The 13,260-nt window shown below is 36.4% G+C and overlaps 1 protein-coding gene across 4 annotated transcripts in view; it reads left to right on the forward strand.

The window, feature by feature from the left end:
* The first annotated feature begins 5,770 nt into the window (after positions 1-5,770).
* The window catches only part of LOC107822421 (DExH-box ATP-dependent RNA helicase DExH7, chloroplastic), a 33,735-nt gene continuing 26,245 nt past the window's right edge, over positions 5,771-13,260 (forward strand). For all 4 annotated transcript variants that reach the window (XR_012693486.1, XR_012693485.1, XR_012693487.1 and 1 more), the window contains exons 1-7: positions 5,771-6,328; positions 6,486-6,588; positions 6,693-6,886; positions 7,443-7,496; positions 7,926-8,079; positions 8,151-8,542; positions 9,329-9,547. Coding sequence is in view for 1 of the 4 variants with exons in the window: in XM_075217512.1 (XP_075073613.1) it covers positions 6,050-6,328; positions 6,486-6,588; positions 6,693-6,886; positions 7,443-7,496; positions 7,926-8,079; positions 8,151-8,542; positions 9,329-9,547 (1,395 nt within the window). In the remaining 3 variants the exon portion in view is untranslated. The remainder of the gene's footprint in view (positions 6,329-6,485; positions 6,589-6,692; positions 6,887-7,442; positions 7,497-7,925; positions 8,080-8,150; positions 8,543-9,328; positions 9,548-13,260) is intronic.

Genomic DNA, 13,260 nt, shown 5'->3' on the forward strand with positions numbered 1-13,260 from the left:
TTTAATATGTGTGTAATAATTACATTAAGTGTTAATTAATGGTGTTTAATTTTTATTTAATTAGGTTTTGTGTTTAAAAATTAGAAATAAAATAAAAGGGAGCAATTTGTTTTAAATAAATTTGGGCTGGTTCCCCATTTTAAAATTTGAGGCCCAAACGAGCAGCCCAAGCCACCGGTCCAGCAGACCCATCTCCAGGCCTCCAAACGACGTAGTTTGACACCAAAACTACGTCGTTTCAGTTGGGCAACTCATCTCAGCCGTTCAAGCAACCCTGATCTAACAGCCCTCATCATATCCCCCGTACCCACAAAATAAACCCGACCCGTTCTACCCGAACCAACCCTGACCCTTACTAAGCCAAACGACACCGTTTCGTTTAAACCTTTAGATCCAGGCCGTTGATCTCGATTGATCTAACGGCTGAGATCAAGCCATCCACCCCATATATAAACTTTCATCTCATACCCCACCCCCTATCCAAACACCCCTCCTTCGTCCTCATCCCCTCTATAGACCCCAAAACCTTAGGAACCCTAGCCGCCCCCTTTCCCCTCACCATTAATCCCGGCGACATGGACGCCGGTGACCCCCACCTTAACACCATAGGACCGCCTCAACACCCTGAACATAGATCTGTTGTCCTTTTGTCTCGAATCCCCTCCCACCTTCTCGAATCTTCATTTGAAGATTCGAGTCGGACCTCGACTTACACCGATCTACCCCAGTTTCACACCAGACAGTCCCCGGACCTCCCTTGTGACCAAACCATGCTTGGTTTGGTCCGAATCTAACCAGGGAAACCTAGATCCCAAATCTACCCTTAGGAACCCTAGAAGTCCTGATGCCTGGTCTGTGTCCGTTTGAACTAAATGATTAGGGTCTAATGGACCTTAATCTAAGTGTTCTCAGTTGATAACACTTCGATTAAAGTCCGTTCAACCCCAAGAAAGGTCTATTCAAATCCGAGCTAAGGCTTTCTGATTTTTCAAGGCTTTAAGGTAAGTTTGTTTTTCTTTTTTTCTTTATCAGTTCGTATGTTTGTTGTAGTTAGATGTTTGTTCAGTACCCCAAATGTTTGTTTGATTTTATTTTTTGAATTTTTGGTCCACTGCCCTGTCCACCTTGCCCGGACCTCTGTATTTGGTCAAGTCTTTCTTCATTCACTGATAATGTGTGTGTATGTAAACTGTATAATCGACTGAATTGAAATTGGTTGAGTAATCAATTCCCAAGGTCATCTTTGTTTTGACAGTGCAGTCTGAACCCTTTGTGCAATACTGTTTGATTCCAATCCTTGGTTGTTGATTGTATATGTTATAATTAGTATAGTCGATTCGATACATGTCGTCGAATAGTTTCAGCTGTTTGAATGATAACAATTTGATTTGTTTTCCTGCTAAACTTTGTTTGAATCAAATTAAGAATCGAGTATAGGTACTTATAGTTGTTGTATTTGAGTCAGAAATGTAAGGATTTGGTTTGTTTAGTTGCAGTCTGAATTGATGGCATGTGCACTTGTGCACAACATGTGCATTAAGGCTGTTTTTAAAGATTAAAATAGTTTGACAGCATATGCTGTCAGGTTATATTCTTGCTGCCCATGTCTGCTTTTAGTTTAATAAAATGATAAAGGGGACTGTCAGGGAATGTCATGGGAGGGGTTTTATTTTAAGTAGTTGAGTGGAAAGAAAACAGACCACATGGGAGAGGCTTCTGATTGCTTAACAGGCTGTTAAATGGTTGCTGCTAGGCTTATAAAACAGGCAGAACTTCCATTAGTGGAGAGGGAGGACTGGATTTGGAGACTGACTTTTTAGACAGACATATTCAAAAAAAAATACATAGAGAGAAATAGAGAGACATACACACATTGAGAGAAAAACACAGATAGATAGAGAGGTCAAGAGATAGAAAACATACAGACAACGATCAGGAACTGTTTCCTCCTATTATTGTTTGGGTTTCATTTGTTCAACCTGTTCAATCAATTCTGATTTCTTCCAAGTCTCAACTAAGTTTACTGGTTGTGGTTTGCATTGGTTTGTTTTCCTGGACTTGGTCTGTCTTGGAGCTCTATTTCTACTGCACTGCTTGCTGCTGTTATTTTGTTACTGCTTTTTCCATCGGCTATAGTTGCATCTTGCACTGGGATTTGTCCTGTTGTTATCTGCTGTTACTGCTGTTGTTTGGTGTATGCTATTATTGCTCTACTGACTCTCCTGCTTCTTCATTGTAAGCATTTCCCAGGTACACATTTCGACCCCCACATTGGTGTAACTGATTGTAACAATGAAAAGCATGAATTGAAAGATCTGAAGGAATTATAATCATCTGATGTTTTACTTACAGTCTTTTGTAAATGTTGTTAAGTTGTGTAAATTTTAGTTTGTAGTTCAATAGAAAATACATTAGCAAGTTTGTATTTAATTGAAGCTTATGTTGATCTATACCACGATATGCGATTCGTTTAATGGTATACGGGATGTAACTATAATTCATGGCATATGCAACCATTAGCATGATTGTTAATTCAAACTCGTTCTTCAGCATGTTTTGAATATGTAGGGTGGACGGTTCGCTTCAATTTTGCAAAAAATACAATACAGTTTTAGATTCTCGAGTTTCAACTTCATTAGGCAGTTTATAGGATGAGTTTCAAATATCATTAGTAGCATCCTCTAATAAGTGGTTTTAATTAATCCTGTTTAAATGAGTTAAATTTAATTCAAGGAGCGCTTGTAGTTAGTTGTAGCGTTTCATCAATCTTGTATGTAACTTTCATCAAATTAAAAGCATGTTCCATGAGGTCTAACATCCTTCATTTTGTAAATAATCAATCAGATAACTAATAAGAGGCCGAGATTAGCCAAGCATGCAATTCAATCAGCATACATTTTCTTTCTTCTATTTTTAGAGACGAACGTAATAGAAATGTAGTCACTTTAGGATATCCCTTCTAAAATAATGAGATGAGCCTCGCCAAATAAAAATGCACACTGCGGGGCCCTCAAAAATTGATCATAATAAATACTTAGATTTTGGGATGGATTGTTTAGTGAATTTCACTGCCTTCCCCAAAGATAATAACGCGTTAGACTCTTTAGGCGCGGCTTAATTAAATTACATTCTTAAATTCGGGTGCGCATTTATGTGACCCAAATTCATATCTCAACGAAGTCGAAATGTGTTAACAACTACGGGTGCATTGATTGTGACGTGGTTCGAGATGCATTTTCGCGACGTTGCAATTCTATAAAAATAAATGATGGTAATAAAAGCGGTTTAAACTTAATAAAAGCACGTAAGTCATAACATGTATTTAAATCAGATATTTAGCCATTATAACAATTTAAGCGACCGTGCTAGAACCACGGGATTCGAGGGTGCCTAATACCTTCCCTCGGGTCAACAGAATTCCTTACTTAGAATTTCTGGTTCGCAGAATTCATTTGGAAAAGTCGAAAATTTCCTCGATTTGGGATTCAAGATAAACCAGTGACTTGGGACACCAAAAGCCAAACCTTTCCCAAGTGGCGACTCTGAATTAAATAAATAATCTCATTTCGAATATTGTCACTTAAATTGGAAAAACTCCCTCGCGCATCTTAACCATTCGGGGCGGGCACGTAAAAAGGAGGTGTGACAAAGCACATAAAAGATCTTCAAAGCAGTAAGCATAAACTTCAATTTGTCCTTCCATTTTGTAAAATTTGCACCATCGAATCGATCAAGACGGACAAAGTACTGGTTCATGAGTTTGATTGTATTAGTATCCATGAAAATTAACACAAACCAAGTTCCTTTTAATTCCTTTGATGTCAACAACAACGAAACTAAAAGGAACAATGGTGTTCGAAACCGACGAATTCAAAACGTAACAGAGAACTATGTCTTTCTAACAGTGATGAAAAAACTCAATAACTAAGAAGAATTTCCTATTGTGCATAACAGAAAAAATGTCCAAAATATCGCTTTTAGATTGTTAAAAAATATGAATAATGACCACAAATTAGAAGGCTCGAAACACATACGGAACGTTTTCCTAAAAGCGATATTTGCACCATCTCCTCTGCGAGATTGCTATGGGATTATTGGCAAATAGCTTTAGTGAATATGACAAGCCTATGAATTTTCACACTAAACAAACAGTGGAGAAATTCTATTGGAAAGCAAGAACTATGAAACTTGATCTTTAGAATAGGAAGTTGGAGAAGAAAAAGTATTTTGCCGAAGATTGTAAAAGAAAAAAGTCTTGTGAAATTTTTATCTTTTTTTTGTATCTTTTTGAAAATAATACCAACTGTTTAAATAGAAGAAGCAGTTGCAGATGCAGGAAACAGATACACCCTTCCAACAAAAGATACACCCTCTCGTTTAAATTTCTATAATTTAAAATTTAAAATATTAATAATAATTATATCTAAACAATAAATTCTAACAGTGATTACTGGGGCGGATTAGTTCATAATGGTGGTTAGTGTTAGGGGTTGGTGATGATGATTGTGAGGTGAAGGCTGGTGATTGTAATTGTTTGATTATAGTGGCTAAAGTGATGGTAAATCACATGAACATGATGAACATCTTATTCGTTGAGATATTTTTATTTTTACTTTAATACTATGTGTTGAGGAAATCATAACGATATTGAGTAAAATATAACATGATCAATTAATGAGCCTTGTCATATATATGTATAAAATTTATTTTCTGTAATCATATCCAATAATCTATCTTTCTTTGTCTATGTTGATATGGTCAAACTTGTTGTATTCGAATTATACTAACTACATACATCCTACCTACATAATGCAGCTATTCTTGTCTGATTATTAAGTCATAAATCTTCTTATATAACACAACACATGGCTATAGTTAATAATGAGAGGATTTTAAAAAAAAAAAAAAGAACCAGAGGACTAATGCTTTACGTAAAAAATTAACGGTGGATTGTTCTCGTTATGATATAAACAGTAGCTTTTGGCATGTAGAAGTAACGCGAGTTAGGAACTGTATGGATGTTGGTTTAATTAATTTGGAATCATGGGTTGGGGATAGGATAAAAGTGATATTTGATATATTTGGGACCATCTAAAAGCTTTCAGAACATGAAGGACGAAACGGAAAACTACAAAACCTTGTGGATGAAAATTGTAATAACTAAACTATAAGAAGCAATAAATCGGTAACTGTGATTTATAATCGCAATTGCTAAGTACAGTCTATAGGTCGCATTTACTAAACGCGTTTCATAATTCGCACTCCCAATACAAGTGTAAGCACCATTCGGCAAACGACAAATGATCACACGTGATTTATGTTTTATGCACGGCTTCGGGCTTCTTGTTTGGGCTCACAACAATTGGTCCCCGGTTTAACACTTTGTTTGGATGATTGTTCACCATCGTTTCATAATGTATTGTATTATATTGTGTCGTATTGTATTGTATCGTTTTATAAATACAATAAATTATATTATTTGTTATTGTTAAATAATATTTTACTGTTCGATTTGACTGTACCGTATTGTACTGTAATTGATATGTTTACTAAAATATCCTCAATTATTTAAATATTAAATTTATCAAAAATTATGTATAAAAATCATTTAAAACACAATAAATCGTAGAACAAAGGAGCAAGACAAAAGAATATAAAATAAATGAGCACATCTAGTTAGAATTGAGTTAAAAGTAAATTAGAAGAAAAAATAAAATAAAAGGCGACAAACACCTTTAACGTTTCTGAAAAAAAACAAAGTAAGTTGTAGGGCGAAGATTTGAAATTAAAATAGGAAAAGATATAAAGAATAAAATAAAATTGTGGAATAATAAGTTTGGAAAGAATCAAAAGAAGCATTCTTTTGCAACAACGATACAATACTACAACGGGTAACAACATCCAAACAAGCTGCTCTCCCGTCAAAGCTCTGCAGTCTGTGCTATATTAATACTGTACCCTGCTCATTGTTAAATCGTCCTTCCATCGCCATTGTTATTTCTTTCTCCCGCCTATTTTCTTCACAACATCTGAACTATAAGTTTCAGATATGGCACCGAAGAAGAAGAAACCTCAATCATCCTCATCCAAAGGCAAAGCTTCTTCTTCTTCCACTGGTCCCAAATTGCAAATATCTGCCGAGAACGAGAACCGGCTCCGACGGCTGCTGCTTAATTCCAGCCGGTCTACACAATCTCCAGCTCCAATTCCGGCAGAGGATGCTCTCTCTAAAGCACAGAAGGCCAAGAAACTTCGTTCTATTTACGAAAAGCTCTCTTGCGAGGGCTTTTCCGACGATCAAATCGAACGCGCTTTATCCGCTCTCAAGGTACTAATAAAAAAAAAGTCTCCACTCACTAAATTGAGTACTTAAATTCTCCTTTTTAACCTGTCAATTTCTCAAAGAAAAAAAAATGTAAACTCTATTTGGCAAAATATTGATTTCAAGTGTTTGAATTAATAATTGTTTGTATATGATTACGAAGGAGAGAGCTACGTTTGAAGCTGCTTTAGATTGGCTATGCTTGAATTTGCGAGGGAATGAGCTTCCTCTGAAGTTTTCCAGTGGTACTTCTCAATTGAATGAAGGTAGTATTGATGAGAAATTTTATGTTTAATTTCCAGAATTGGCAAGTGAGGAAAAGTGTTAGGATATAGAAAGTTAAGACATGGTCGTACATGCATTTTGGCAGGTTCTGTTGGTGTCATATCAACTGCTCGAGAAGATTGGGTTCCTTCAGCAGATTCATCTGTGGCAGAAGTTAAAGATGAGAGAAAGCCTGAAGTTTCAGTTGTGCCGAAGGGTCGAAGTGATAGTGAGTCTCTACGTACAGTCGAACGTGCACAAGCAGATTGGATCCGTCAGTATATGGAACAACAGGAAGAGGTATTTCTACTTGAAACTTCTAGTTCAACAAAGAGGTATGTAGGTTATGCAGTGAAACTACTGCAGTTTATCTGATTTCAGGTTTTGTGAATTTTTCTGATTACAGGAAACTAAAAGGTAACTGAGAGAGGTTCTGTAGGGGAGTGCGTATGCCTAGTTAACTACTGCATGCCTTACACTTTTACTTATTGTTTGGTTCGGCAGCTAGCTGTTGTCTTAGAAAAACTTAACTAAGGATGTAATTGTGTCTGCAGTGAACCCTCCTACATAAGGTGCATTGACATTATCTTTCCACAAAAAGACAGAGACTTTTTACAGTTGATACAAGCAATTGTGTCTGGCTTAAGTCACCTTTTTCCAATCAATGCACCGTGTAGTGTAGGATATGGCGGCTGGACGCTGTCCAATTCTCTTAATCCCATCTGGATCAGTCATCAGAAATAAATTACTCAATCTTTTAATCTTAAAGTGCCCAATATTATAAATATAAAAACCACTGAAATTCGAAGTATTTAACTCTGAGTCCATACAATCTTCTTTTACTATGAATTTGCAGGATGAAGCTGAAAGTTGGGAATCTGGTTTGTTTGACGATGGTTCCCTAGAGCAGGTAAATCTCATGGAAACTTTTTTCATGTTTTAACCCTAATAGAGCATTAGTTCACATGATATGTGTTACATCCTCTTTAGTCATGACTATGTGATGATGTAAGGTTTCCTTTCCATTGTCCAGTTCATTGTTATTATGTTTAGGCTTTAGATTGGGCTGGTGGGTGGAGTAGATATATGGTCTACATTCTCTGAAGGCTCGTACTGCTATTTCTCTTGCGGGAATGACCTGTTAATTTTAAAGTTGAATCTAGATATAGTAACAGGTATTTCCTTCAAGCATTTATCCTTTTTTCGTGTTGTAGCAAACTGAATTTTGTCTATTTTAGTGATGCAGAGTAGATATAAGGTCTAGATCCCTCAAGGACACTTAAATGAAAAATCTGAAAAGCATGCTATTGTCCTTGATTCATGTTTTGTTGGTCAACAGGCCTCGCGAAAAAGGCGTAGTATTGAGTCTATTGTCCAAGAATTTCATAATGCAAGGCTGGAAGCTATTCATGCAAAAGAGCGTGGTGACAAAAAGAGCCATGAACAAGCTAGCCGAACCATTCGGAAGATCAAGCAGGAGATATCTGCTCTAGGTGGGAAAGATTTCTATATTGGGCTTTCATTCCATTACATTAGCAAGGTTGACTTACGAAATTTACTATAGGACTACCGGATGATATCCTGGAATCTGCACATGAAAGTGCTTCCGACCATGCAGTGTTGGACACATCTTCAGAGAAGCTTGATGTTGATAATGTTCCTTCACACAATTTCAGAACGTCAACTACTCATGAACAGGAGATCGGAATTGATGAAAAGGTGGCTGTCAATAGCAGTTCCAATGAGTTCACTGAAAACAATCCATCAAGTGGTCCTATAGATGATAAGGTGGCTCCAGGAGGAGAAGCAGAAGACGTAGAGCTTGGTGATTTCTTATTTGAAGAAGTTTCCTCTGCTGATGTGTCATCTACGATACTAGAACTGCAGAAGAAAGAAAAGATGAGAGAATTATGTAGTCAGAAAAACTTAGAGAAGTTAGAAGGTATATGGAAAAAGGTAAAAGTTTGGTACCTGATCTTATGAGTTAGTTATAAACTTTTCACTGTAGACTGTAGTCTAGACCTCTTTAGTAAAACCTAAAGATGAAGAAGATTTAGAGCTCCTCGTTTCATATAAAGGAGGATACAACAGGATAAAGATGCCTAGTCAATAGTGTAATCTAATAGTTGTAATCTAAATTGGGTGACCTCTTCTCGGCGGAAGGAAGTATGTTTTCATTGTTTTCCTTTTCTATGTAATTACTTTGGCAGAAGAAGGTGTAATTGCCCCTAAGTTCATAGCTTTTGAAAGAACTGATAATGTTATTGCACCCGAGGGTGTGGCCTGACTCTCAATGAGGTGGATTTTCACCTTGGAGACTAGGGTTCGAATTCTAGCCAACACCAAAAACACTAGTTGATATCTTCCAATTTGCCTAAGCCTTGGTGGGTTGAGTTACCCGGTATCCTGTGTTGGTGGGACGTAGGAGATACATGGTGGAATAGTCGAGGTGCACCGAAGCTAGTCCAATTACCACCGTTATCCTAGAAAAAAAACTAAACAAAAAGAAAAAGGAAAAACTGGTAGTGTTATAAAGGTAAACTGATGTTGGTACGAAGGTTAATCTTGGATGAACCTGAGCGGACCTGGCCTGCAGCCTGAAATTAAATTGCCCCCTCCACTAGCAAAAATGTGAACTGCGGTATACTTGTGTCTTCCCTTTTCTACTTGAGGTCTTCTGGCTATTATTCTTAAGTTTTTGTTCCTTCCTAGAAAGTTTTATAACTGTTGTCATAATTGCAGGGAGATCCACAAAAGATTCCAAAAGCTTTTCTTCACCAACTTTGTCAAAGATCAGGGTGGGAGGCACCAAAATATGCGAAAATACCTGGAAAAGGAAATAATTCACATTACACTGTTAGTATAATGCGAAAAGCCAGTGGGAGGGGTAAGAGCAGAAAAGCTGGAGGGCTAGTAACAATCGAGCTTCCTAGTCAGGATCATACTTCTTCTACTACTGAGGTAACGTCTAATGCTTTATTGATACTGTATGCAATTGTATGCCCATAAAAAGAAAGGAAAGAGAAGTCAATGATTATTGCACTAGTGCTATTTGGCCGCTATGCACACGTTTCAGATTATGGGTGTAAAATATACCATAATGGGTAGAAATGTTGTACTCACATGAAAATAGGAGTGTGTTATTTATCCCTTTGTTTCTTATGAGATAGCAGGGAATATGTTTAGCTATATCTACATTGTGTTGAAGTGTGTGACCATTTCATCTAAAAAAATTAGGCTGTTAGAGAGAACATACTTTTATTATTTAATTATGTCATCAACACGTCCCCTAACGTGCAAGCCTGATTCTTTTCTTTTTATGGGCAAAGTACGTGGAGATTCTTTTTCTGATAATAGGTGGCGATGAGACTCGAATTTAGGACCTCTGCCTACTCTGTGACCATGTTGAAGTATGTGACCATCTCATCTAAAAGCTTAAGCTATTAGAGAGAGGATACTTTTATTTTTTAATTATATCTTGACACATTGTTTGTCCCTCTAGTTTAGCAGACTGAATTCTTAGTCAGGCTGTGATATGTGAGGGCCCCTAGAACTGCACTACCGAATGATATTGAAAATCTTTGGTGTTCTTATTTGACCTTTTTAACCTTGTTTTTTACTTAAGCTCTTGATCAATTTCTCTAGAGTTTTTTCAGTTTGCCGTTTAAGCTTGTCCAGTTTGCACTTTGTCACTGCCCAAAACCACACTTCAATTCTTAACATGGTTGCAAGAAAGAAAAGGAAAGTGTGAAATTATTGAAACCATGAAGGGTAAAGTGACAGAACCCCAGTTATTTTTCGACTAATGATGTTATTGAAGTGCATTATCCTGGCAAAGCAAGAAAAGAAATACTGTTATAGGAGCTCTTAACCCCTTTGCGGATCCCTGGTGTTTCTTAATCCGTCTGAGTGTTTAACTGATAGTTCATACAATGTTGATAAGAGGCAGTTCATAGAGCTCGTAATTTCTCTTCTCTATTTGCTTTTCCCATGGTTGGCAGGACTCTGCCATAACTGTGATGCCATTCTCTTATAGAAAAACATATGATAATTTTTTCCATAGGTCTTACTTAATCTGAAGGAATGACATAATTGGAACTTGGATGACCATACAATCTATGTTGTAGTTTGGAATGATCAGTGGTCAAGTTTTAGTAAGAGCATAAAGGGAAAATGGTAACTTCTGGGCTGAAGCTGCACATTGAACCTTTTTTTTGGAAAGAAGAGATTGACTGAAAGGGAAACATTCCCTCTACAAGAGGTATATTTCAAAGGAAGCCGACAATGAGGTATTGATAGTGTTGTTGTCACGACCCATTTTCTAAACAAGCCGGGACCGGTACCCGATCACTAAACATGACCGAGCGAACCATCTGCGCTTATAAAATCTATTATAACTTCAATACTGTAACCAAATACTTTTAATTAATTTTAAATATCTAAAATAAACCGACTCCAAAACTTTATTCGTAGTAATCACTGAAATACTGCTAAGTTATTATCAAAAACATCTGAATCTTAACCCAACGACTATGTCTATGAAGCCTCTACTGATAAACTGATGCACTGCTCAGGACATGAGATTTCTTGACCAGTTCTCTAAGTAAACAAAGAAATAGCTAAATAAAGATGACTCTAAGGAATACTCCACGAACAAAAGCGGAGTTCACCAATAGTACTGGAAGTGAGGGAAGTCCTAACCCGTAGTTTGCTCGCCTGCAGAACGGGTTCCTACGTTCTACCGCAGACCAACGTAGGTTCCTAAAAGAGAACGTCAGTACCATCCATTGTACTCAGTGAGTCTTAACGACAGGGGACGAGACTTTAATAACATATACATTACGAGCAAAGATTCTAAATGCATGTAAAACATAAAGCTTATAAGAACAATTCTAAAATAATTGCATAATAGCAGTTTATGAATATTCTAAAAGAAATTTTTTTCTTTTTCTTTCTTATAAAAAAAATACTTCACTTTATACTTTGGGAGTTCCAACTATCCTGACCTATTTCTGTCTTAGTCACCGTGTGATCGGCACGGGTGCGATCCCAACCTGATCGAATAGGCCCAATCAACGAGGTGCCACTCGTTCCATGGTTCTCAGCACTCATGTACCATACCTTAGCCTGACTTAAGTAAATTCTCAGCAACAAGACCCTCGGCTCGTGTGCTTCCTACTTTGGCACGAGTAGTTTCACGAAGTCAACGCCTTGGTCAGGACCCTCGGCCTGGACGATGACCCCTTCTCAGAATAAAGGATACTCCCAAAAATCTTTTCTTTCTAAAACTTCTTCTTGTGATTTTTCAAATTTAAATCTTTCAAACATACTTATTCTTGAATCCTTAAAGGTAAGGTATGGCATAAGAATGAAATAAATATTCAAAATTATTTCTAAAGATTTTTGCTTCTTCATGAATTTTCAACATGAAAATGGCATATAAGAATAACACAAAAAATCTGAAAATTTATGCACATATATCACAATAATCATCTAAATTTTAACTAGAAAATAATTCTAAGCTAATAGGTACTTACTCACTCCAATTAAGTATATATTAGCTCTTTTATGCAATTCATCAAACACCTTGTATGCGTGCTTTTGTGAGTTAAACTACTTTAATAAAGGGGTATATCAACTCACCTCAAAACTCCTTGAGCCAATACGTAGGCCCCAGCCCAATTTATACCCGTCAAATAATTGATTCTACAGCAACCAGTGCATTTTAATTAATTTTAAAGTTTCATACCTAAACATGGAATTTATTGTCCATATAGAGAAAGAAGGGAAGGGAATTAACTATTCATTTCTTATCTATTACTACTGTAGGGTAATTGACAATAGAAAATTTTACATACCTGAGTTCAAGAATTAGTGATTTGTAAAGAATCCTAGATCTTCCGTTGCCTGCATGAGTAAACAGCCTCTGTTTCGTGGCTCTCTACTTCGTGAGTTAGTTCTGGATTTTGTCTAAGGCTTTTGCCTTCTAACCTTTTTCGTGGATGACAGAACTTTGTTCTGTTTTCTGAAGGCTTGAAGTTTTATTTTCCAACAGCCCATTTTATGGGCTTTAGGCCTTTCTTGCTCTTTCTTTTTTGACTTAACAAGTATTTAATGATACTCACTTTTAATAATTAATAATATAAAATTATTAATATTCCCCTAATTGTATATCCAATTATTTATAAATAGAAAAGTAACTCAAAAATCAATCACAAGGGTTTAAATCCGTAATAGAAGTATAATTTAAGATTAAAAAATTTAAATTCTATATTTGGCGTGTCTTGAAACTTTTATAGATTTGAGGAGTGTTAACAGTTGTGAAAAGTGTGAAGCGAGGAAAAGCAACAAGCCCCTTTTCGCTTAAAGCGAGAACGAGAAGGGAAGCGCTCGCTTTTTTGAAGTGAAGCGGAATTTAAAAAAATAAAATAAAATAAATACTGCACAACAACACATATAACTGTAAGCAAATGTTCAATACTTCAATGTAAAAACTAAAGAGTAGCATCAGTTAAAGCACAAAATGAGCATTAAATGAAATAAAAAAAATGGCAGTAAGTATACGAAAAAAATTGGGCAGCATTTCGCTGCAATTTATCACTGAGGAGGAGGAGGAGGAAGAGGAGGAAGTAATCACATACCTGGGCTTGAAGTTGATGAACTTTTTAAATTTT

The sequence above is a fragment of the Nicotiana tabacum genome, chromosome 7 (genome assembly GCF_000715075.1).
Source record: "Nicotiana tabacum cultivar K326 chromosome 7, ASM71507v2, whole genome shotgun sequence".
In the NCBI taxonomy this organism is placed as follows: domain Eukaryota; kingdom Viridiplantae; phylum Streptophyta; class Magnoliopsida; order Solanales; family Solanaceae; genus Nicotiana; species Nicotiana tabacum.